We start from the raw sequence: 26,325 nt of genomic DNA, 5'->3' as shown, positions 1-26,325 counted from the left end.
TAGAAAAAGCTGTAGGGAGTTCCCTTCATAGTCTCGAGAGACTACGGGAACTCACAGCAGCCATTTCCTAATGGCGATCTGCACGGGGCAGGAGCGTAGGAAGATCGCTCCTGCCCCGAAAGCCCGCTAGACCACCAGGTAAGGTCGGGAAGGCGGAAGGGAGGTGGGGGTGGGTCAGAGCGGATATTCACGGTTTTTCGCCACTCGCGGTCCGGCTCTGCCCCTATCCCCCACGAATCCGGAGGGAGAAGTGTATAGCGGCACTAGAAAAGGTTCAAAGAAGAGTGACCAAAATGATAAAGGGATGGGAACTTCTCTCTTATGAGGAAAGACTAAAGAGGTTAGGGCTCTTCAGCTTGGAAAAGAGATGGCTGAGGGGAGATGTGATTGAAGACTACAAAATCCTGAGTGGTGTAGAACGGGTACAAGTGGGACTGACTTTTTTTTACTGCATCAAGATTTACAAAGACTAGGGGACACTCAGTGAAGTTACAGAGTAATAATTTTAAAACCAATAGGAGGAAATATTTTTCATAGGAAAATAAGAATTGCCGCTGCTGGGTCAGACCAATGGTCCATCATGCCCAGCAGTTCACTCACGCAGCGGCCCTCTGCTCAAAGACCAGTGCCCTAACTGAGACTAGTCCTACCTATGTACGTTCTGGTTCAGCAGGAACTTGTCTAACTTTGTCTTGAATCCCTGGAGGGTGTTTTCCCCTATGACAGACTCCGGAAGAGCGTTCCAGTTTTGTACCACTCACTGGGTGAAGAAGAACTTCCTTATGTTCGTATGGAATCTATCCCCTTTCAATTTTAGAAAGTACCCTCTCGTTCTCTCTGACCTTTTCCACGCAGAGAATAGTTAAGCTCTGGAATGCATTGCCAGAGGATGTGGTAAGAGCGGTTAATGTAGCTGGTTTTAAAAAAGGTTTGGACAAGTTTCTGGAGGAAAAGTCCATGGTCTGCTGGATCAGTAGCTTGGAATATTGCTACTCTTTGGTTTTTGCCAGGTACTAGTGACTTGTATTGGCCATCATGAGGATGGGCTACTGGTCTTGATGGACCATTGGTCTGACCCAGTAAGGCTGTTATGTTCTTATGAATTGTCTATCTTTGAGTGTTTGTGGTTTAAAGTTTGGTTTCTACATTGGCAAAGTATATCGGCTATTTCCAGACCTTATCCTGGAGATGGTATCATTGAAAATCAGTGTTTTCTGTCTCCATCTGCTGGTTGGGTAGCACAGCCCACTTGTCTGGAATGGTGTAACAGGTTTCAAGGAAAGGAAATTAGTATGTCACTCTAGTTTCATCAGGTCAATCTGTAGTCTTATAAAACTACAGATTGACCTGGTTCTGTTTGTGCCTTGATTTGCTAGGGGGTAATTTTCAAACTACTCGTATGCTTTGGTATAGACGGTCAAAAAAGACTTGTGGATTTTTGCACCTGTGTTTTGTGTAGGTAAAATTTCTGTGGAATATGACACATTTAGATCAAAAAAATACAATCTGTATATGTTATATTAGGATTCTGTTCAAATGTTTCTGGCCATGTCTCCCTTCAGTGTGGCTAAAACCTAGGCATGCTATAGAACAGTACTTCACAAACCTTTATCCAGTATGATCCCATTTTTTTTTAGTCAAGGTTTGTTTATTAATTTTTGAATATACAAAGTATGGAACACTTAAAATTTGTGTGACCTAAGGATGATTATAAGAATAGTACAAGCCCCTACTCCTCCCCAATCTCTTTTCCTCCTTACTTATTCAAAGCATGAGCAGCCGCACTAGCAGTAGTTAGCATCAGTGTGGGCTCATACACCCCCAATACTCTGCATGAGTTTCCAGTTCTACAGGAAGCCCACATGGGGGAGAGGGACAGGGCCTATCAACATTCACTGACTCACAAGCTCTGTGTTGTGTTGTGGTGTACCACTATAGATCACAGTTGAGATCCAGAGGGAGGAGGAGTAGCCCTGTATGCAATCCACTAATGATATTTGGTGTACTTACAGTTTGGGAATTTCTGCTTTAAAGCCTCATTTGTACTTTTAGCTGCATTGAGTGAGGGGAGTTTTCAGTCAGTTTAACTGGTAAATGGCATTGAAAATTGCCCTGTTAAACATCAGCTGTGGTCTTGGATTACCCATGTAATATAATCAATCACAGTCCATTTTAATTTTAGAAATTTGTTGCTATTTGTTGATTGGTGGGCCTAAATGATCTTTTATTGTATTAATAACATAGTACATTTAGATTAAACTAATAATGTTGGTGCTGAAATAATTGTCACTGTCTATTTTGTTTTCTTTCTAGCATCTAGACCAAAGCACTTACTAGTATACATTAATCCATATGGAGGAAAGCAGCAAGGAAAACAAATCTATGAACAAAAAGTGGCACCATTGTTCAGCCTAGCATCCATTACTACTGATGTAATTGGTGAGTCATGGGAGCATAGGTATCTTTAGCCCTGTTGGACAAAAATTTATAGGATTTTAAGAACATGCCATAGATTCTGCAAAGGAAGAAACTAGTTAGACTGGCCTTCCATACCGTGGTATCACCTGATATAAGATACACTTGAAAAATCAAAAGCTAAGGAATGTGTAAAATGCTGTTAACAAGGAAACCCAAGTGAAAACCAAACCAAACTCATCTTGAACTCCATACATAGATTCACAGAGCATTATATTTCAGTCATGAGAATAAGAAGGTTTTCATTTCCTCCCTAAAACTTTAGCAGGTTCGTTCTTGATGAACTTCTAGATGTAAAGTATTCCAGTGTTTTGGACAGGGCTGTGGAGTCGATAGATGAATCCTTTGACTCCTCAGTTTCTGGAACCCAAGACTCCAGGTACCCAAAATTGTCTCCAACTCCACAGCCATATGAGTCCATCTGGAACTGAGCTTGAAGCACAGGAAATGCTCGAATGGACTCCCCCTCCAGGAATTGGCCAAAGTACTGCAACCCTTTTTTTTCCCATCTCCGAAATATCCCCCCTTCCCTACCCGGTACAAAATCAGGGGCAAACTTCAAATGTAGATGATGTAGCCCCTTAACCTTACCCAATAACTGTCATGCATACCCTTTCCAGACTCAAAGTCCACCAAGCAAACGGATTAGGTACAGCAAAATTCAAAAAACAAGCACTTAAAACTTAAATAAAATCCACTTCTCTATCAGAAATCAGTGCAATTTAGCTAATAATGGAACTCACCAGCACACCTATTACTGTTGGTCACTACCCAATCCTCACTATTTGCATAATCTGAAATCTTCTCTTCCCTGACAAACCAATATAGAGCTAAAATCTAAGGAAAGTAGGCTTGAATACTATTGAGGATTTCAGAAGTAGAGCCAACTGTTTCTCTGGTATCTGGTTAGATTCCATATATACCTCACAGAATGTTTGTTTTTAAAATCCTTTATGGTCAAGCCCCAGCTTATTGTCAAAGCATGATTTCATTATACTGTATATGGCCCCAAAGGAGCTTAGATGTTTGCAGGAAATTAGATTAAATATTCTTTCTGTCCTGAAATGTTGAAAAACTGTGTCCAGACAGAGATATTTGATAGGAAGTGTCCAGACAGAGATATTTGATAGGAAGTGTCCCTTACTTGTGGAATGAGATATCATATAGAATTCATGATATTAAATGTTATCATGCTTTTTGGAAGGTGGTCAAGGGTCATCATTTTAGTTTACAATAAGCAAGTTTGGGACCATATATGTAGATTGATGTTTATTACTGTATTTTCTTTTATTATAATCCGCCTTGAACCTGTTGGTAAAGTAGAATAAATATGCTCATGTTAGATTAGATCTGAGAAACAAAAACTTTATCCCCATCAGGTAGAGCCCCCAAATCCTAACTTTTTGACAATGGGAATCTCCTGCCTACCAGTGATGGACTTATGCACAGTCAAGTCCCAGTCAAATTTCCACAAGTTTGTCTTGTTCACATATTTTTTAAATTTAATTTTAAGTGATATCTATGTTACTTTTAAGTGGAAAACATCAATTTAAAGATGCCTTCTTAGTAACATAGTGGGTGCAGTAGATAAAGTCCAACATGCCCCATCCAGCCTGCCCACTCTGCCCTCGATACCGATATAGTGCAAACTACTCTCTGTATGCCTTTGTTTTTTGGGTGTAAAATTATAATTTTTTTTTTTTTTTTAAACCCACACACATAATGCACAAAATTTTAATTTCAGTTTAATCATTGTCCATTTATTTTATATTTGTTTCTAAGATTTTTTATATAAGTTTTATATAAGTTTTCCTAAGATTGCTCAGCATGAAAATAAATAAAAGGTTTTATATAAGAATAATAGTTAAACAAAATTGAACCTAAATACAGTTTATCCTAGGACAAGCAGGCAGCATATTCTCACATGTGGGTGAAATCATCCACGGAGCCCGGTATGGACAGTGCACTTTACATTTTTCAGAAACTTCACAACTGTCCACACTGCACATGAGCGAGTGCCTTCCTTCCCAATGCGGCTCGTGGTACATCACTTCTTTGTTTTCCATGGAGCGAAGAAGTGCTTTTTTTTTGGACTCTGTCTAATGCATATTGCCTTCCCATCAATGTTCTTCTATTTTTAGCTTTGGCATTCTTTCTTGTTTTTCTTTTATATCCTTCACTCTGTGTAAAAACAAAAAATATATATATACCGTATTTTTTGCTCTATAAGAAGCACTTTTTCTTCCCCCCATAAGTGGATGGAAATAAGGGTGTGTCTTATGGAGCGAATACATACACACACACACCCACCCGTACACACCCCTTAATTCCTCTGGCAGCGGCATCGTCAGAGCATTGCAGAAGGAAGGCATGAACTTTTTGCTTCCTGCCTTGTCCCGCACTGCTTCATGAAGGAAGGAGAAGCCACCGTTATATAGCCATCCCGCTGCCAGCTCTTATTCTTCTCACCGTGTTGCTGATCGGCTCCACTCCCCACCCAGCCCATGAGGTGGGTAAAGGGCTGAAACAGTCGAGCTCGGGACTGCAGTGAAGAAGCACTGTATGTCTAAGGTGAGGAGCAGATCTTCCCCTACATATGCGCACACAGCACCAAACTCCCATTCTCCAACCTGACCAATAAAGAGCAGCCCTAGCCAGCCCGGAACTAAGAGAGAGGTAGAGGCAGGTCCTGGCCGAGCTTTCATTCATTAGTGCCGTCCAGATTTTTACTTTCTTAAAGAGGGGACATGATCGAAACATTCAAGATAATGAAAGAAATAGACGTAGTAGATAAAGACAGGGTTGTTCACCCTCTCCAATGTAAGGAAGTTCTTCACACAGAGAATGGTAGAAAATTGGAACACTCTTCTGAAGGCTGTTATAGGGGAAAACACCCTCCAGGGATTCAAGACAAAGTTAGACAAGTTCCTGCTGAACAAGAAAGTACGCAGGTAAGGCTAGTTTCAGTTAGGGCACTGGTCTTTGACCTAAGGGCTGCCATGGGAGCGGTCTGCTGGGCACGATGGACCACTGGTCTGACCCAGCAGCGGCAATTCTTATGTTCTCCGACTGTGTTTGTGCTCTTCCAAAATTCATCCTCGGCGGGGGGCATCCTTTAGCGCCATTAGAGACTGCAAGCAAACTTTCTCGTGCCCGTTTCATTTTTGATTTCCTTTCAACAAGTAGACTTTTTTTTTTTTGGTCAGTGTAGAAACCCGTACATTAAAATAAAATTTGAGAGGGCAGGGTGGACGCATGTTTCTTTTATTTTTTGAGGGAAACCAAGAGGAGTTGCGTGTTGTGTCCTTGCTTGGAGAACTGTTCAATGGAAGTAGTGTATGGCATCTATAATAATAAAACGCTAAGCGTGCATGCGCACTCCTGCCTGCGTGATCCGTGATCCATAGGTCTGTGGCCAGCAGGAGTGCGCATGCGCGCTTAGCTGTGCCAGTGTCCGGCAGAGAAATTGTAAAGCACTGGCCTCTCTGCTCTCCAGCTCCTCCAGGCATCGATGCAGTAATCCTCCATCCAATCCACCAAAGTGGCTCTTCTGTCTGCCTTCCTCTTCAAAAAAGCCTGCTGAAGATTACGGCCGGCTGCAGCGAACCTCGCAGGCCGCTCTGCACCTCGGTAGCATGTTCCCTCTGACACACTGGATCACATCATAAGGAACATGCTACCGAGGTGCATAGCGCCTGCGAGGTTCACTACGGCTAGCTGCGATCCTCAGCAGGCTTTTTTGTAGAGGAGGGCAGACACGAACTAACAGGAAAAGCAGGTAAGGGGTGCTGCTGGACAGGGGGAGCAGGGAAGAGGTGCTGGTGGACAGGGGGGAGGTAACAAGAAGGGAGGGCTACTGCTGGACAGGGGGAGCAGAGAAGAGGTGCTGCTAGACAGGGGGGAAGGTAAAAGGAAGGGAGAAGCCTACTGCTGGACAGGGGGGAAGTAAAACAAAGGGAAAAGGGCTGCTGCTGGACAGGGGGAGCAGTGAAGGGGTGCTGCTGGACATGGTGGAGGTAAAAGGAAGGGAGAAGGGCTGCTGCTAGACAGGGGGAGCAGGCAAGGGGTGGTGGTAGACAGCCGAGGAAAGAGAGAGACAGAAAGACAGACAGACGGACAGAAAGCGGCCAAGGAGAGAGAAAGAGAAAAAAGACAAAAACACATCTATTCTAGCACCCGTTAATGTAACGGGCTTAAAGACTAGTTTAAATAATAAGATATTTCAGTGTTCTTTCTTATAGTTATTAATGAAAAAAAAAGAATTTGCAAGTGTTAAGTCACTTTAATTTGTTATTGCTAATTTTTGGCTAAGCAAAAATTGCTTTTATTTTTCTGAAGAGTAATGCAAATATTTTGTTTAAAAAGGGTTGCAGGGCTGAGTTTTCATTTTTTAGCCTTGGGTTGAAAAAATGAATGCTTTGTAGCTCTGCAAACACTATCCCCCTGCCTGCCTACTTGCCTCGGGATGAGGAGGCCCTGCCTGCCTGCCACTAGGCTTGCCTGTCTGTCACTAAGCCACTAGGCCTGCCTGCCCTGTCCCAGCCTAGACCATCACTAGACCATCAGAGGGGGGACAGGGTGTACAGAGCCTAGCAGGGAGGGAAAACAGGGTGCAGAGCCTGGCAAGGAGTGTGGGGTTGGGTGCAGAGCTTGGCAGGAGGAATTTGATTGAGAATGTTATTTTTCTTGTTTTCCTCCTCTAAATCTTGGGTGTGTCTTATGGTCAGGTGCGTCTTATAGAGCGAAAAATACGGTATATATGTATATTTTCCTTTGTACCTCAATTGGGCTTTCTGGCCCTCCTTTTCCTTCCTCTTTGTTTATCCTCACCACCAAAATTTTTCTGTCAATGTGTAAACCAGTGGTTCCCAACCCTGTCTTGGGGGACCCCCAGCCAGTTGGATTTTCAAGATATCCCTAATGAATTATGCATGAGAGAGATTTGCATATAATAGAAGTGACAGTTATGCAAATCTCTCTCATGCATAATTCATAGGGATATCCTTAAAACCCAACAGACTGGGGGTCCCCCAGGACAGGGTTGGGAACCACTGGTCTAAACCTTTGAGCAGTTTTTAAAAGTACTGTCAGTGCCAGCACCTTATCTCAATCACTGACTCACACGGTGTTTACAGTGTTTGGGCCCTGAGCATCGAGTAGATGGTTGTACTCGTTCTACCTTGCAGAAATGCTCGTTGAAGGCTCATTGTATCCAACAGGAGAAGCTGTTCGACTTGACCATGGACTCCAGTGATAAATTTGAGCCCTCGATACCAACGGTACTGGCATCAACGTCGGCATCGGATGTGATTTCTACATCGGGCAAAACCACTAAGAAGCCATCTTCTTCCCAGCAAGTGTCGCAGGCCTTTATGGCAACGAGTTCCTAGATACAGGCCAAACATCGATGCCATTGCTCTCAGTGCAGGCTGTATCTCCTTCAGGGTGTGCATCCTCATCGAGGTCTCCCACCCCTCGACACCCTGCCCCACCAATGATACTGAATGTTGAGCCAAGGGTGCCAGTGCAGATCTTCAGGGAACAATTCAATTAGTTTTTCCAGAGGGAAATTGGTGACATATTTAAGTTACACAACACCAGTGCTTACATCAACTCCCTCGATACTGACTCAGCCTAAGTATTTATTTTATTTTCAATTTTTCAATTTTTCTATACCGTTCTCCCAGGGGAGTTCAGAACGGTTTACATGAATTTATTCAGGTACTCAATCATTTTTCCCTGTCTGTCCCGGCGGGCTCACAATCTACCTAATGTACCTGGGGCAATGGGGGGATTAAGTGACTTGCCCAGGGTCACAAGGAGCAGCGTGGGTTTGAACCCACAACCCCAGGGTGCTGAGGCTATAGCTTTAATCACTGCGCCACACACTCCCCCACATGATACCAATTCCAGGTCTACATTGAGATGCCGTTCTACTCCCTATTGGTGCTCTCCATCAAGTCATCAATGCTCCCCATCAAGGCATCAATTCTCCTCATCAAGGCATCAATTCTCTTCATTGAAGCATAGACACTCTATATCGAAGCATCGATGTTCTCAATCACAATATTGACATATATCAACATCATGCTTTCAGAACCAAAATCCTTGGGTCGCTCGTCGTCATCCTCTTCATCAGATCAGTACTGACATCATTGAGGAAATCTTCATCTTACGACATATTCCTCAAATCCATATATATTCAAGGGAAAAGAATACTCTAGCCCAGTATTCTTCAACCTTTTTACACCTATGGACCGGCAGTTCAATAACACTGGGCTAAGTCGTGGGCCAGACCCCGCCTATCTCTACCCAATCTCCATCCCAGACCCCGCCCCCATAATAGTACTAATTGTAACACTATTTTTTCCATTCATTTTTCACAGATACACAATATAATCTTACTAACAACACATAATGGTTAACCACAAAATTAAACTACACAAAGCACACTGACAGCAGATGTAAATTCTCAAAATTGACATAATTCAATCACTAAATAAAAAAATAAAATCATTCCCCCCCCCCTACCTTTGTTGTCTCCTTCCCTCCATGCTATGCCTTACCTTCTGGCCTGCTCCTGCCTGGCCATTTTATGCCGCCCATGGTGTTATCTTCAGGCCGGCTCCCTCTTCCTCACTGATGCAGTACACAAAGCTGTGGGCAGTGGCTCCTTGCGCGTCCCGTGCCTCATCTGGAAGCCTTCCCTCTAACGTTGCAACGTCAGAGAGAAGGCTTTGGGTTCAGGCGCAGGATGCGCGTAGAAGCCACTGCCTGTGGTTTTGTGTACTGAATCGGTGAGGAAGAGGGAACTGGCTCAAAGATAATGCCGCATCGATTGCACTGTGGACTGGTGTTTGAAGAACACTGTTTTGGGCCTGATGCACATGCAGGCCCTGTAGACCGGCAGGAAATTTCTGTGGATCGGCAGCGGTCCACAGACCGGTGGTTGAAGAAGTGGTCTAGCCGACAAGCTCAGCAGATTTCTTCATCCACACAAGTGGACTCTCAAATCCAAAGCATTGCACACATTTTCTCACTATGGAGCACTCCTCAGATAGACCTGTTTGCATCTCCCCACAACCACAAATTGTCTCAATTCTGCTCCAGATGCCTTTCTTCTGGATTGAACGAACAAGTTCCTCTATGCATTTCCGCCAATCCTGTTATTCTCAAGACTTTAGTTAAGCTCAAGCATGAATCAACCACCATGTTTCTGATAACTCTTTGGTGGCCCAGAAAACCTTGATTTTTCCCTTCTACTTCAGCTGAGTGCCAAGGATCAAGTTTAATTAAAATTTCTTATACCGCCTAATCAGCCTTCTAGGCGGTGTACAAAATCATAAAAGAAAACAGTAGTTAAAATACAAATTTAAAGACGGGGGCGACAGACTTTTGGAAACATAAAACCATAACAGGTGGAAACAAGAGGATAATAGGCAAGAACTACAATTTCAAAGATAAAAGATAACAGTTTAAGGGGAAAACAATAGGAGGGAAAATAAAAATAAAATCATTCTAAGTCACCCTTAAAAGGATCTCTCTTACATCCCAATCTACAGTCTCTGTACCAGACAGCTTGGTACCTCTCGGTCTGAATCCAGCAAATTTTCATCTTTCTGACTCGGTACTAGCCATTATAGATGCTTCCAGAAAACCTTCTACTCAGCAATGCTATCAGGAGACGTGGACACGCTTCCATTTGTGATGTAATTTCTATGACCAAGATACTTCCTCCTCTTCCCTTCCTTCAGTGTTGGATTATCTTCTCCATTTATCCAATTCTGGGCTGAAAACCACTTCGGTCAGAGTTCAACCTCGGTGCTATAAGTGCTATTAGTCAATAATAAATCTCTGGCCACTAATCCTCTTGTTTCCAGGTTTATGAAAGGACTTTTCAACTCCAAACTTCTGCACAAGTCACCTCCAGTTGTCTGGGATCTTAATGTAGTTCTCACAAGTTTGAAGCCACTATTTGAACCACTGTCATCTACTCATCTTAAGTTTCTCACTTGGAAAGTGGTATTCTTGATCTCTGTCACTTCCGCTCGATGAGTAAGTGAACTTCAAGCATTAGTTCCAATCCACCGTACACAGTATTTCATCACGACAAGGTGGTTCTCTGGACCCATCCTAAATGCCTCCCAAAAGTAGTCACGGAATTCCACCTGAATTAATTCTTTGTGCTTCCAGGTTTTTTTTCCCAAAGCCTCATTCTCATCCTGAAGAAACAGATCTTCATATATTGGAATGTAAGTATGCCTTGGCTTACTACATACAAAGGACTAAGCTACACAGGACTTAGTTAATCTCTTTTGATCCTAACAGAGTGGGCCAGCCTGTAACCAAGAGAACTATTTCCACATAGCTAGCGGCCTATATTTCCTTCTGCTATGCTCAGGCTGGGCTACAGCTCGAGGGGCATGTTAGAGCACACAAGGTTGGAGCTATGACAGCATCAGTAGCTTTCATAAGTTCTACTCCCATTAATGAAATTTGCAAAGCTACTTAGTCCTCAGTTCACCCATTCACATTTCACTACTGTCTAGAATCCTATTCCAGACGAGATGGTCATTTTGGCCACGCAGTATTACAGAATTTATTTTCTTCTTAATGAGCAACTCTCCCACCATCCCATTACAGTAAGCTAGGGAATCCCACATGTGAGAATTTGATGCCTGCTTGTCCTAGGATAAAGCACAGTTAGTTACCGTGATAGGTGTTATCTGGAGACAGCAGTTAGATAGTCTCACATCCCTCCCACCTCCCCTGGTTGGGTTCTTAGCTTGCTTATGAAACTGAGGTACCACAAGCCGGCGTCGGGTGGGAAGGCACTCACACATGCGTGGTGTGGGCAGTCTGAAATTTCTATAAAATTTAAAAGTGCAAGTACATTTCTACCACTGTCCGTACCTGGCTCCATGGATGATGTCACCCACTTGTGAGAATATCTGCCTGCTGTCCCTGGATAACATCTGTTACGGTAAGTAATTGTGCTTTTTCTAATATTGTAGATGATTATTACATTACATTACATTAGAGATTTCTATTCCGCCATTACCTTGCGGTTCAAGGCGGATTACAAAAGATTTATGAAAGAGGGTTACAATGGAAGAACATTTGTTATTACTAACATTATCACATATAATTTTGAATAAAAGGTGAAATGCTGTTCTAACTTATTTAATAGTAAGAAAGAGGATCACGATAGATAAAATGAAGTGGTTGGCTTCATGATAAAAAAAAATTGTTAGCATATCACAAAGAAAATCCCAGTAGCTGTGAGCAAAGGCTCATGGCATTGTAGTCCAGTCAAGGCTGGTGGCTTGAACAGTGCCTTTTTTTTTTTTTTTTTTTTTAATAGTTTTCAATATGGAAATAAAGTTGTTGATGAAACCTAAACTTGTTGTCTTATCATGCCTTAGCACTGGAGTTAAATATCGAGCATTTGAATGTTTTGTAGTGATTTAAAATTTATTTTTTATTTGTCTCTTTAGTAACTGAACGTGCAGACCATGCTAAAGATAATTTGTTCGAGGTTAATCTTGAAAAGTATGATGGGTGAGTCTTTTCAGATACTGCTATGTGCCCATAGTATTATCTTCAGTTTTTTTTATTTTTAGATACTGTAAATTAAAAAGTTATTTATTACTAGCCACTTTCAAAAATAAAATACTAAGAACTGAATACATTTTGGTATACAGGCAATCCCCTGTTTAAGAACACCCGACTTATATCAAACTCGTTCTTACGAACCGGGGTTCTGCCTCGCCTTTCCTGTGTCAACATGCTCCTTCTTCCTCAATTCCTATCCATATGTGACCTCTTCCTCCCACCTTTCCCTGTCCCAATGTGCCCCTCGTCATCTTTCCCTCTGTTCTTCATCCAAAATTTATTCCTTTCGTGGGTGTTTACCTCCTCTAGCCGGCTCCATCCTTCCATCGCAGTTTTCTTTGCAAAGCCACAGCTCACGGCTGACCCGGCAGCCTGACCCTTCATGCCTCCCACAGGTATTTACCTCCTCTGGCCAGCTCTCTCCTCCCAGTGGCAATTCTCTTCTTGAAGCCGCAGCCACTGGTTAAAGCATGAGGCTCGCAACTGACCCGGAAGCCTTTCCCTCGTATCAGAGGGAAGGCTTTCGGGTCAGCTGTGAACCGTGTGCAGAAACCAGCGGCTGCAGATTTGTGAAGAGAAGTGCCAATGGGAGAGGAGGTAAATACATGCAGGAGGCACGTAAGGTCCATTGCTGCCAGGTCAGTCTTGTACAGGAACTGCAGCCGCAGCTTTGCAAAGAGAACTGCAATGGAAGGAGGGAGCCAGCCAGAGGAGGTAAACACACATAGGAGGCAGAAATTTGGGACACAGAATGGAGGGAAAGACGCCAACGAGGGTCACGTTTGAACAGGAAGGGAGGAATAAGGGGCACATTGGCACAAGAAGGAAGAAGCAGGGTTGCTTTGGGACACAGAAAGAAGGGAGGGAGCACAAACTTCGAACAAAAGATGGAAGGAAGAAAGAAAGAAGGAGAGTGCATGAACTTGGGAGATAGGATGGAACAATAGAGGGAGTGAGGGAAAGAGGATGCTGAGGTGGGGAAGGGAATAGAAAGGGAGTACATTAAGGGCAGATTTTAGTTTTGAGAATCTGCCCCTGAATCAGGTACACCAGAGCACAAAACGTCTGCTTGATGTTAAGTCTTGGTACAGCTACTAGTGCTGACGCTATGTAGCCACCTAAATCACATACAGAAATAAAAAAGCTTTTCTGGCTCAGTTAAGGATAGTACAAAAATGGGTCAATTGATAATTCAGATCAAAATAATTGCATATTTTTGCTTTTTTGCGATATCAGTCATTAACACTCTATTACGCTGTCAGTTTATTGAGTTCACAAATATAGCCTAATGGTATGTGTTTGATTAGATTCACAGAAAAATATGTGATGGTATAACTTTTTTTTTCAAATCGTGACTATTGAATTTATGGTAAAAGAAGAATGAAATGCTTAATGTCTTATTACTGCAATTGTAATTTAAGCCCTCATCTATTAAACTGTGCTAGCAGTTTTTAGCACATTGAGCTGCGCTGAATGACCCACGCTGCTTCCGACGCTCATAGAGTTCCTATGAGCATTGGGAGAAGCACGGGCCATTCAGCGTGGCTCTCTGCGCTACAAACTGCTAATGCAGTTTAATAGAAGAGGGGGTTAGTGTTGCTGTATATTAACCTAAGTAGTTGATTTTCTTTAGTTTATCCCTGTGTAAACATATGTATTCTGATGCATTTATATATTTTTTTGTCAGTGTCATTTCTGTTGGTGGGGATGGCATGTTCAGTGAAGTAATGCATGGCCTGATAGGAAGAATGCAGAAGGATTCCGGCATAGATCAGAATAATCCCATAGCACCATTAGCCCCATGCAATATAAGGATTGGCATAATCCCAGCTGGTAAGAATGCAAAAAGATTTCTCTTTGATTAGATCCTTATTTCTATGGCATTATACTTTTAGAATTCAAAATCCCGCAGAGAGGGTGTATCATTTTTGTAAAGACTTTTGGATTAAATACACTGTATAAAATCTGAAAGAAAGAGTAATACATTGAAGACTTCACTTTTTCTCCATTGCTTTTCAGACAAAAGTAAATTGCTCATTCTGGTGCTTAATCATGAAAGACCTGATCCAAACATAAACTTTCGGACAGGCAGATTTATCTTTCATATATATAAAAACAAAAAAATAAATTTGTAATTTTGTCAAGTCTCCTTGTATGTCCTATTGTTGGATTAGCTGATAAGGAATTTACTCAGACATACATTGAAAAATCTCAGCAATGAACATTATCTTGGAACATTGACCCATTCAGTTGTCTTCATAGTGCATAAGACTTCAAAAGCAGGAGAAATGTCGGTTCATAGTCAAAAGCGTGCAACGGCAAAGGCGCGCAGACAACTGAGCACAAAGCGGAAGCGTGCCAAAGAAAAACAGTATTTTAAGGGGCTCTGACGGGGGGTGTTGGTGGGGAACCCCCCCACTTTACTTAATAGAGATCGCGCCGGCGTTGTGGGGTGTTTGTGGGGTTGTAACCCCCCTCATTTACTGGAAACTTAACTTTTCCCCTCTTTTTTAGGGAAAAAGTGAAGTTTTCAGTATGTGGGGATTACAACCCCCCAACCCCCCCACAATGCCGGCGTGATCTCTGCTAAGTAAAGTGGGGGGGGTTCCCGCCCACACACCCCGTCGGAGCCCTTTAAAATACTGTTTTTCTTCGGCGCGCTTCCACCTTGCGCTCAGTTGTCTGCGCTGGGTTGTCGGTGCGCCTTTGTCGGCGCACGCTTTTAACCTGTCACCAAAATGTCTTCGGACCAAATTTGAGATTGATTAATTCAGAGGACCAATTGTTTGTTTTTTGTTTTCAGAATCCCAACAATGAATTTTCATGGACCATAATTATTCATGCTCATTCTAAGCACTAGGTTCAGAAACATGTTTTGTATACTGTAACAGTTTGACCTGTTTGTTCTTCTGAGCATGTGTAAAAAGCAAGATATGTTCTTAAAATATACAGTTCTGATAGTCATAAGAACATTAAAAAAATATAAGATACTAGTCTTTAAGCCCGTTACATTAACGGGTGCTAGAATCCCTCTCCCTAACTGTCTCTCCATGGCCCTCTTCTGTCTTCCTCCCCCCCCCCCCCCCCGAGCAAAGCTGTCTGTCCCCAGCACACCTCCCCCCCAAAGTAGCCCCCTTTCCCTCTCCCTATCTCTCCATGCCCCTTCTGTCTTCTCCCAGAGCAAAGCTGTCCCCAGCACACCTCCCCCCCAAAGCAGCCCCCTTTCCCTCTCCCTATCCATGGCCCCTTCTGTCTCCCCCCAGCACACCCCTCCCCCCAAAGCAGCCCCCTTTCCCTCTCCCCCTGGCTCCCGGTATTGATCCCCTTCTTACCCTCTCCTCCATCCCGGCGTCTTCTGGCCTGCTCCTCTTCAAAGCAGCCTGCGATCGTGGTGGCCGGCTTTAGCGAACCTCACAGGCTGCTCTCCAACTCGGTAGCACGTTCCCTCTGACGCGATCCTGTGCATCAGAGGGAGCGTGCTACTGAGGTTGGAGAGCGGCCTGCGAGGTTCTTTAAAGCCGGCCACGATCGCAGGCTGCTCTGAAGAGGATCGGCGACGGCAAGTGAGGTGACATGGCGAGGACGCGGGCAGGCAGCGAGTGAGAGGCAGCGGTGAGTGAGGGCGGGCGGTGACGCGCCGAGGCAGGGAGAGAGCACAGTCGCGCGCCTTCAGCCCCCGCATACGCCTTGAGGTTAGAATGTTGCCACAGAAGCACACCTCACGGCGCCACACCGCACGAATTTTCGAGAGCGCATGCGCGCTCTAGCATTTTATTATTATGGATGCCAAGTTGAATCAGACCAAAGTCCGTCAAGGTCAGCATCCTGTCTCAGTCTGAATCACAAGTAAGTGCTAGATCATGGCTTTCTCATGTGTATTCATTTAATAATTTTTTATGAATTCTAGAGACTTGTCAAAACCTTTTTCGAACCCCCTCTGTATGAATCACTTTTATCCATTTCTTCCAGCAACAGGTTTCACAACCTAATTATGTGCTGTGTGAAACAGTACTTTCTGTGATTTGTTTACAATCTGCTGGTTATTAGTTTATGGAGGATCCTCTTGCTTAGAAGGTTAAACAACCTTTTCCTATTTAACTTTTTTGTTGTTTTATAAATTCTCATAAGTGAGGTCATCTCTTCCCTTTATCATTTTTTGTCACCTTTCTCTGACCTTTTTCTAGTTCTGCTGTATTCTTCTTTTTTAAAAGAGGCAACCAGAACAGTGTACAATATTCAAGGAATGCTCCCACCATGGACCTAAGGAAAGAGATAATAATATGCTAGTTTTGTTCTCCTTAGTATTTTATTTGTTTTTCAGGCAGCCACAGCACTTTTGTCTGAAAATTTCAATGGATTGTCCATAGTGTATCCAAGATATCTTTCTTGGGTGGTAACTGCTAATACAGAATTCAGCATTTTTTCCTTGCAATTATGATAATTTTTTCTTATGTGCATCTTTTTGCACTTGTCGACATTAAGGCCCCCATTTACTAAACCGCGCTAGTGTTTTTTAGTGCAGGGAGCAATGCTGAATGCTCTGCGCTGATTCCGACGCTCATAGAGTTCCTATGAGCGTCGGGAGCAGCGCAAGACATTCAGCGCGGTTCCCTGCGCTAAAAAATGCTAGCGCAGTTTAATAACAGAGGGCCTAATTTCTAATAATTTATTTTTATATACCGCCTATCCAGTTCATAGTGGTTTACACAATAGGTACTCAGCATACAATATAATAACCTCATACACAAATTCTAAGTAACTAATACAAGCATTAAAACTAATGAATAAGGAAAACACAATATAAACTAAAATAAGTATAGATAAAAAGATTAAAAGTACATTATAACTACATGATAATTTAAAAATCAATAATGTATATAATATTATTTAAGTGGATTTTAAGATCTTTTCAAAATTAATAGTAAGTAAGAAATGGAGAAACATGAATTCCATATAATTCAGAAGATTCAAACATGAATTCCATATAATGCCATATAGATGCCCAATATCCTAATGTCATAAGATCTCTCTATAATTTCTTGCAATTCTCTGCTCTTTTAACAACACGGAATAATGTGCTATCCACAGATTTGATCACCTTGCTCATTTCTCCAGATCATGTTAAACAGTACAGACCCTGGGGACACTCCAGTATTGACTCTTCTCTAGTTGGAAAATGAACCCCCAAATGCTATAGCAAAAAATTGTGTGCACAAATGTGGGCATGTGCCCAATTTATGCATGTAATTTAATTGAATAATGAGCCAGCACAGAGAATTGGGATTTTAACAAGCAGTTATTGGTGCTAGTTGGATTTAATCAAAATTTAGGTATGGGAGCAGTGCCTAAATTTTATGTGCGGTGTCAAAAAGTGGGCACAGCAATGGGAAGGTCAGGAGCGTTCCAACAATTTACACACGCAGTTATAAAATAAGGGGGGAATCCATGACTAATTTAAGCATGAGGATTTACACCACATTTCAGTTTGTGTAAATGGCTGCACCTAAAGTTAGATGTGAAGTGCTATTCTATAAATGTCAAGTGGCATGCGTTCAGGGGATTCACCCCTAAAGCAGGGGTGTCCAATGTCGGTCCTCGAGGGCCGCAGTCCAGTCGGATTTTCAGGATTTCCCCAATGAATATACATGAGGTCTATTTGTATGTACTGCTTTCATTGTATGCTAACAGATCTCATGCATATTCATTGGGGAAATCCAGAAAACCCAACTGGATTGCGGCCCTCGAGGACCGACATTGGACACCCCTGCCCTAAAGGCACTGAAGGCACTTCTCTGAATTTGATTTGTTGAGCAACTAATTTTGAGCACTATTTGTTTATTTTTTTATTTTTTTTTTTTTTTTGGGGGGGGGGTATCATTTATAGAATCTAGTCCTTAGTCTACTGTTTCCTGTCTTTGGCTAGTTTCCAGTCCAGAATGGATAAAATAGTGTGGGTTGTCATGTTAGTCCACATTAAAGGTTAATTAAAAAAAAAAAAAATAGATATCTTTAGCTAGGGCTATTTTATTTCTATTTATTAACCAGTTCAGAATGAATAGTTGCCTCCTATCACATGGCTTAATTTCCCAAGGAGCCTCTCAAGTAGGAGAATATAATGAAAAACAATGCAAACGCAGATATTAATTTTAACCTCTGTCTAAAAAAACCCCAATTCCTTCAGTTCTGACTCAGAAGGAATATGAGCGAGATCAGTGGTTCATCTGAGGAACTGACGATGTTCTGACAGCGCTTAGGAATAAAAACAGGAGCATCCTCCCCCCTCCCAAAACAGAAAAAAGAAACAAAATCTAGATGATAGCAAAAAAGCTGTCTGAATTTTTTTTCTATGGGGCATGAAATGATCCTGAATTTCAGAAGAGGAGAGTATTTAATATATTGTTGAATTATTTACTGCCCTAAATTGAACAATATTACTGACAAAAATTTGTTTACAAAAGCTATTACTAAATGCTTGCCCTTAAGAGTACTTGATGAAAAAGACATTTAGCTTCCCTATAGGGAAAACAGATTTTCTGCTTTTTATAGCATTTGCAATAAAACTTCATATTTAACATGTGGCCTTAACCCATCTCGCTGTAGCACTTATGATATAATTTAGGTTTTGTCTGAGGCCAGGAGATCTGTTTTCACAGCTGCTAATAATGACTGTTCAAACTACAGACAATACAGTACCTTTCTGAATACCAAGTTGATTTATTTTGTGCAATCTTTCATTGTCTGTTGCTGTGTTTAGTGTTTGCTTTCTTTTGTTTTTGTATAAATGTACTACTTATTGGCCCAAATATAAAGTAGCTTCAAATGCAGTCTGTCTGTAGTATAAGAATACCTTTATTTGGTTAACAGCCATATCCTTTGGTGACCCAATCATTTGTTTCCCCACTCTGCTCTTGGCACCCAGAGCCTCAGGCCTCATTGTCTTTACACACAGTCCCAAGTTCCCCTTTTCACATGTATGTCTTGGCTTCTTATGGCTCAGTCCAAACTGATTGAGGCCCAACTAGTAGATTCTCTAATTATTCCACCCTGCTCCTATATACACTCCATATCCTCTCTTGTGGTATAATGGTGTAGTCATGGCAGGAGCAATACTCTAGTTATGGAAATCATTTTGAGAGAAGAGCCAGAATGGGGGACTGATCCTGCCCCAACTACACCACTAGACCACCTGTGATTATAAAACAGGCCCAGGAGACCTATAAGTGGAAGGGAGACGTACTTGGTTGGGGTGGGATCCAGACGGAGGGGCAACTCCTTTTCGGGAGGGAGGGGAGAAAAATGGGACAAAACACACAGTCATTTTTCGGTTAAAACTGAAAACATGGCTGAAAATTGAAATAATCTTTCGACCAAAACTGAAACCAGGCAGAAAAAAAGAATTTTGGGCCAGTTTTGGTGCCAAAACAAAATTCTACTGCAATGAGTAGTAGTCCTGAATGCTAGGGTTTTGCATCTGAACCCGCAAGTTCCTTGCAGAATGCTGTCAATCATTTTTTAAACTCTTCCTCCTTCCCAGGAAGCTGCTCCTGCTCAATCAGGTTTGTTTGTTTTTTTACAAGCAAGTTACTCAGAAGTGTTCTGCTCACTCTGCAGTTTTATTATTTCTGGGTATTTTTTTCTAAGTGTCCACTTTGGAGGCTCGGTGCTCAGTGGTTCCACTTGTTGAGATCTCTGCTCTGGAGAAGACGCAGATTTGCACTGTGGAAATCTGCTGCTAGCAGGATTAGCCCTCGGTGACACCTAGCTAGCCTGCCTGCTTTTGTATTTTTTTTTTTTTAGCTCAGGGGCCATCCCTGCTCATATCCCTGATTTATCAGGAACTTGAGCGCAGGCTGTTTGGCTACTTCTCGGGATTAATAGTGGGCCGGCTGCTTGGTCCTCTCCCCCTTCATGGCATGAGACTTTCCGTGGGTTGAGGCAAAGTCTGACTTTGGTCTGACTGGTAACTTAAAGACCAAGTTCGTCTGGCAAACCTGTGCCCAGCTGCATTTCTGAGCTGAAGCAGGTAGGCACACGGCACATTGAGTAAGCCTATTATTGTAGCTTATGGGGAAAATTGGGGGAGGGGGTCTCAAAAAGTGAATTTTGAAGGTTTCTGCAGCCAGAGCCAATGTCCCCCACTTCTAAAACACCTTTCCTTACATTTTTTGTACTTCAGGGAAGTCCCCACAAGCTGTTTTGGTTAGATTTTACTGGTGGGGCCATCTTGGATGTTAAACAATTTTTTTTTTCTAAAGCCTCCATCTGCCTCAACACCCCACTATCACCCCTCCCCCTCCTGCTCCTCCGCTGGCCGCCATCAGCAATGCGGACCTTAGGCCCCTCCCCGGAGCATCATGTGATGCATGGGGAGGGGCCTAAGGCCCTGATTGGCTCAGGTGCCTCAGGCTCCTCCCTTGGGAGGGGCCTGAAGCATCTGAGCCAATCAGGGCTTCATTAGGGAAGAGCCTAAGAAAGTCCCTGATTGGCCATACCAGTTTGGCACAGGGGAGCGATGGCAGGAGGGAGTGGGCATCCCTCCTGTCATATCAGTTTGGCATGGGGGGGGACAATGGCAGGAGGGAGTGGGCACCCCTCCTGCCATATTCACGCGGGGAGGGGGGAGCGTCTGATGGCAGGAGGGAGTGGTCATCCCTTCTGCCATTTTATGTGGTTCGGGGAGGAGGAAGGGGGTGCCATTAAAAAAAAAAAAAATGAAGTAAAAACAAAATGGCAGAAGCCCTGACAGCAGTGACAGGAGGCTACTTCTCCTGTTACTACTGTCAGGGCTCTGCGCATGTCTGCATATGCGTTTACTGAGTGATTGAGTCGGTGAGTTTGCATGCAAATGATTTGCACCTCCGTACAAATCATTTCCATGCAAACTTCATAATAAATTAGTCGCAGTTTGAAAATAGGCCAAAGAATTGGCCAACAGCAATTGAGTTGCTATCTTTAGTGAATCTGGGCCTTAGTGACCAGTCATTTATATTTCATGTACTTTAGCTGATTCCTCCTAATTAAATTAATTGCACCAGAAATTCAACTGAGACATCCATTGGCCAAATTGCATGTCACAGATTATGGTTGCTGAAACCTTATATTTTTTTTATATAGAGCTATGTGTTACCCGCTTATTATATAGCGGTCACACACATATAAGAGATTTTTTTTGTATGGACCTTCAGAGTGCAGCTAGACAATTCATACTACTAGCTGCTAAAGTGTTCATCAGTCCATTCTTTTATTGATATTATTTTAAAATAGCACTTAGCTTCCCTGTTTCATTATTTTTTCATTTAATTGTTTTAACCTTTATTGTTATTTTGTTCTTAAAGAAGATATAGCTACTTAGCTTAGAGTAGATTCTCAAATTTCATCAATGCCACCTCTCAGGGAAAGTTGAGAATCTAAAAATCTCATATGTGTGGCCACTAGATAATGTGCGGGTAACACAGCACTATATAAAAAAAAATATAATAAGGTTTCAGTATGAATAGTTAGTGCTTATTATGTGTGGATATTCTATTGAGCACTAATTTTGTGGCAAAAACTTGAACAGATTATGGTTGGACATCCCTTCTCATGGTTTTCTTGATGTCTCCTAGTCAGCACAAGGGACAATGGCTTCAGTAGTGACAATTTGGGACCCCAGTTGGCGTATGATACCGCACAAACACATTAAAGGGTTGAGCAGCATTTGCCTGTAATTACACATTAAACCACATATTATTGCATTGTTCTGAATTTATCAACTGAGAGGGTGTGGTATATGCAGAGAGTGAGTATGAAAGTGTTAGCAATTACATGCAATTTTAAGTAAAGGCCTTAGTTTTAAGTATGCCCTTGCAGATATTTAATTTATACAATTATTTTTTTTTTTATCAGAAGTAAAGAATAGATAAGTATACAATGCAATTTTGTTTGCTGAAAATTGAAATTTTATTTTTGAAGGTTCCACTGATTGTATATGCTATGCAACAGTTGGCATCAATGATCCTGTGACATCAACCTTACACATTATTATAGGTGAGTATTAAGAACAGAAATTATTAGTAACATGCCCATGTTCAGTGGCCTGATACACTTAGGGCTCCTTTTACAAAGGTGTTTTAGAGCCTTAACGCCGCGGAATAGTGCGCGCTAGCCGCTACCGCCTCCTCTTGAGCAGGCAGTAGTTTTTCTGGTAGCGCGTGCTAATCCGGTGCGTGCGCTAAAAACACTTGCGCACCTTTGTAAAAGGAGCCCTTAAAGATAATTAATGCACATTTCCATGTGCTTTATCCTCCCTCCTTTTTTTTTTTAAATAAGTTGTGGTAAGAGAAAGTTAGTAAATAATCCAGTTTATAATGCATTCTAGTAAATTAAAGATTTAAATTTAGGACTATACACTTCTCCCTCCGGATTCGTGGGGGATAGGGGCAGAGACGGACCGCGAATGGTGAAAAACTGCGAATATCCGGCTCTGACCCACCCCAGCCTCCCTCCCGCCTTCCCAGCCTTACCTGGTGGTCTAGCGGGCTTTCGGGGCAGGAGCGATCTTCCAATGCCCCTGCCCCGTGCAGATCGCCATTAGGAAATGGCTGCTGCAAGTTCCCGTAGTCTCTCGAGACTACGACGTGAACTCCCTACAGCTATTTTCTAATGGTGATCTGCACGGGGCACGAGCGTAGGAAGATCGCTTCTGCCCCGAAAGCCCGCTAGACCACCAGGTAAGACCGGGATGCCGGGGAGAAGACTTAACGATGGGGTGGGTTTTTTTTTCTTTTTTCCCCCTCCCCAAAAAATCACGAATATGTGAAACCGCGATTACTGAAACCGCGAATGGGGAGGGGGAAGTTTAATCACTTTGGGCCAGATGCTACAAACAGTGCCAGTATCAGAAGCCACCTAAAAAATGGCCGCCAATCACATGTCAGTCATGCAGCAGCACCGTTTGTAGAATCAAAGGTGCTGGAAATGTAGGCCAGGGTTTTCAATGCCTATATTTCTGGTACCTGTGTTTGAGGTGGAAGATGACATCCTTTTTCTCAAAGGACCCTCGGCCACAAGAGGGCATCCGCTTAAACTTAGAGGGGGGAAATTTAGTAGTGACACCAGAAAGTATTTCTTCACGGAAAGAGTGGTGGATCACTGGAACAGGCTTCCGGTGCAGGTGGTCGAGGCCACCAGCGTGCTTGACTTCAAGAATAAATGGGACATCTACATGGGATCCCTACGAAGTCGAGTTAAGGAACTGGGTCATTAGCATTCAGACTTATTGGGGTGGGTCAGTAGAGTGGGCAGACTTGATGGGCTATAGCCCTTTTCTGCCGTCATCTTTCTATGATGTGAATCGCATCGGTGGAGGCACCTAAGTACGCCTAAGACTTTTCACTCCATCAAAAATTACAAAGACTTGGGGACACTCAATGAAATTACAGGGGAACACATTAAAAACCAATAGGAGGAAATATTTTTTCTCTCAGAGAATAGTTGAGCCTCTAGTGTAGCTGGTTTTAAGAAAGGTTTGGCCAGTTTCCTGGAGGAAAAGTCCATAGTCTGTTATTGAGAAAGACATGGGGGAAGCCACTTCTTGCCCTGGATCAGTAGCATGGAATATTGCTACTGTTTGTTTTTTTGCCAGGTACTGGTGACCTGGATTGGCCACCGTGAGAACAGGCCACTGGGCTTGATGGACCATTAGTCTGACCCAGTAAGGCTATTTTTATGTTCTTGATTCGTGTTTTTTATATTAAACTGTTAAATAGTTCTCTTTGTCCTGTTGTCTTTAGATCGAAAATGTTATTTTTGAAGTAAATTTAATTGCTAACAATATATTTATATCCTTATATCCTTCATAAGGTGACTTGCAATTCATGGATGTGTGTTCTGTACACCACAATAACACTTTTGTGAAATATTCTGCCTCGCTCTTGGGATATGGTTTCTATGGTGATGTATTGAAAGACAGTGAAAAGAATCGATGGATGGGTCCAACTAGATATGATTTTTCAGGTGATTTATTGTTCCTTTTAATTGTATACCATCTGATGTACTAGAATGTTTACTTAAATTTTTGTGTGTATTGTTTGCATGCATATATTTTGAGCCTCAGATTTGCAAAAATACTAGCTCGTTTAGAAAACTGCATGTCATATAAAATAGGATGAAGTGTTTACCTCTTCTAAGCCAGTTTATAAAGAAGATGATTATCCATCCATCATATTTCTTTATTCCTGTGCTTGAGGATGGATTATCATTCCCTCTCTTAGGAAACCATTGTTTTTTTCACTGTAAATGTTATCAATATATAATTCTTCATAAACATTTAATGTTTCTGGATGGTGCTTTGATGTATAAGTAGGGAATAGATGAAAAAATAGTTTGATCATGGCAGAATTGGTGAGTCAAGTGGCATTATTCTGCAGTGCAATGTGAAGGAGTTTGGTTGGATTCCCTGACTTTTGCTGGCCAGCTCATCTAGGGCTAGGGATAAGGAACAGAGTCTAAGACAGGGTTAGCCAAAAGGTCGATCGCGATCGACCAATAGATTGTGAAGGCAACGCAAGTCTATCACGGAACCCAACCCATAGACTCGCGTTGCCCTCATGGTCTGCCTGCTTCCCAATACCATAAACAGAAGCGCCGGGCCAACCAGCCTTCCCCCCCCTCCCCCAGAATTTCCTCTCTGACGTCAGAATTACCGTCAGGGTGAAGGCTAGTTGGCCCAGCGCTTCTGCTTCGGGAAGCAGGGAGAACTCACAACTCGGCGGCGGTGGCTTAGGTGAGGGCAGGGAGAAAGAAAGACAAAGAAAGAAAGGAGGCAGGCAGGGAGACAGAAATAAAGAAAGGGGGGACAGGGAGACAGAAAGAAGGGAAAGAAAGAAAGGGGGCAGGGAGACAGAAGGAAAGAAGGGAAACAGAAAGAAAGGGGGGGACAGGGAGACAGAAAGAAGGGAAAGAGAAAGAAAGGGGGACAGGAAGACAGAAAGAAGGGAAACAGAAAGAGAAAGAAAGGGGGACAGGAAGACAGAAAGAAGGGAAACAAAGAAAGAAAGAGGAGACAGGAAAACAAAGAAGGGAAAAGAAAGAAAGAGGGGACAGGGAGACAGAAAGAAAGGGGGCATGGAGAGAGAAAGACAGAAAGAAAGGGACAGGGAAACAAAGAAAGAAAGGGGACATGGAGAGAAAAAAACAGACAGAAAGAAAGGGGGCAGGGTGACAGAAAGAAGGGGAGGGGGCAGAGAGAAAGGAAGAAAAAGTTGGGGGAGAGAATGAGGTCTGGAGGAGAGGAAGCATACAGGAGGCTGAAAGAAAGGAAGAAATATTGGATGCACAGTCAAAAGAAGAAAGTGCAACCAGAGACTCATGAAATCACCAGATAACAAAGGTAGGAAAAATGATTTTATTTTCTATTTAGTGATCAAAACGTGTCCATTTTGAGAATTTATATCTGCTGTCTATATTTTGTACTATGGCCCCCCTTTTACTAAACCGCAACAGCGGTTTTTAGCGCAGGGAGCCTATGAGCGTCGATGATGATAGAAGAAGCTGTAGATTCAGCACAACTCCCTGCGCTAAAAACCGGTATCACGGATTTTAGCGCAGTAAAAACCTCCCTTTTAGTGAAAAGGAAGGTGGTATATTTGTCTATTTTTGTATAGTTTGTATAGTTGTTACTGAGGTACCATTACATAAAGTCATCTGCCTTGACCTCTTTGAAAAAACCCCAGAATATAAATGATAATTAACATTTTCTCTGCATATAGTGTTCTTTGTGTTTTTAAAATTTTATTGTTGATAGATCATTTTGACTTAGTCATTTTAAAAGTAGCTCGCAAGCCCAAAACGTGTGGGCACCCCTGGTCTAAGACATCATACAGCAGCACTAGTTCATGGTCTCCAATTAAAGCAAAACCTAAGTGAATTAGAAGGAGATATAAAGGTACAATCCTGAGTATTTGTAAATGAAGGCGTATGAGTGCAGTATTCCATGTATGTTTGGATTACTGTAATGTTTTTTTCTATGGCCTAGAAAATACAGTGAATCTACAGCTTCTTCTATTGATTCAAAACACAGCAGTTAAACTTAATATAAATATCAATAAATTTGATCACATTATACCATTACTTAGAAAAGAATACTGGCTACCTGTAACATCACAAATTTGTTATAAAATCCTGACTTTAGTTCAAAAGATCTATTATACCTTATTGCTCTTGGGCACTTTGCTCTTCTCAAAAGAATTTATCATC

The 26,325-nt window shown here is 42.4% G+C and overlaps 1 protein-coding gene across 2 annotated transcripts in view; it reads left to right on the top strand.

The window, feature by feature from the left end:
- The window catches only part of CERK (ceramide kinase), a 104,977-nt gene that overhangs the window by 41,748 nt on the left and 36,904 nt on the right, over positions 1 to 26,325 (top strand). For both annotated transcript variants that reach the window (XM_033959121.1, XM_033959122.1), the window contains 5 exons: positions 2,314 to 2,439; positions 11,973 to 12,036; positions 13,778 to 13,923; positions 22,042 to 22,116; positions 23,932 to 24,084. In XM_033959121.1, coding sequence (XP_033815012.1) covers positions 2,314 to 2,439; positions 11,973 to 12,036; positions 13,778 to 13,923; positions 22,042 to 22,116; positions 23,932 to 24,084 — 564 coding nt within the window. The remainder of the gene's footprint in view (positions 1 to 2,313; positions 2,440 to 11,972; positions 12,037 to 13,777; positions 13,924 to 22,041; positions 22,117 to 23,931; positions 24,085 to 26,325) is intronic.

This window comes from Geotrypetes seraphini, chromosome 9 (genome assembly GCF_902459505.1).
Source record: "Geotrypetes seraphini chromosome 9, aGeoSer1.1, whole genome shotgun sequence".
Classification (NCBI taxonomy): domain Eukaryota; kingdom Metazoa; phylum Chordata; class Amphibia; order Gymnophiona; family Dermophiidae; genus Geotrypetes; species Geotrypetes seraphini.
The sequence above is the reverse complement of the archived record's forward strand: the minus strand, read 5'-3'. Positions and strand labels throughout refer to the sequence as shown.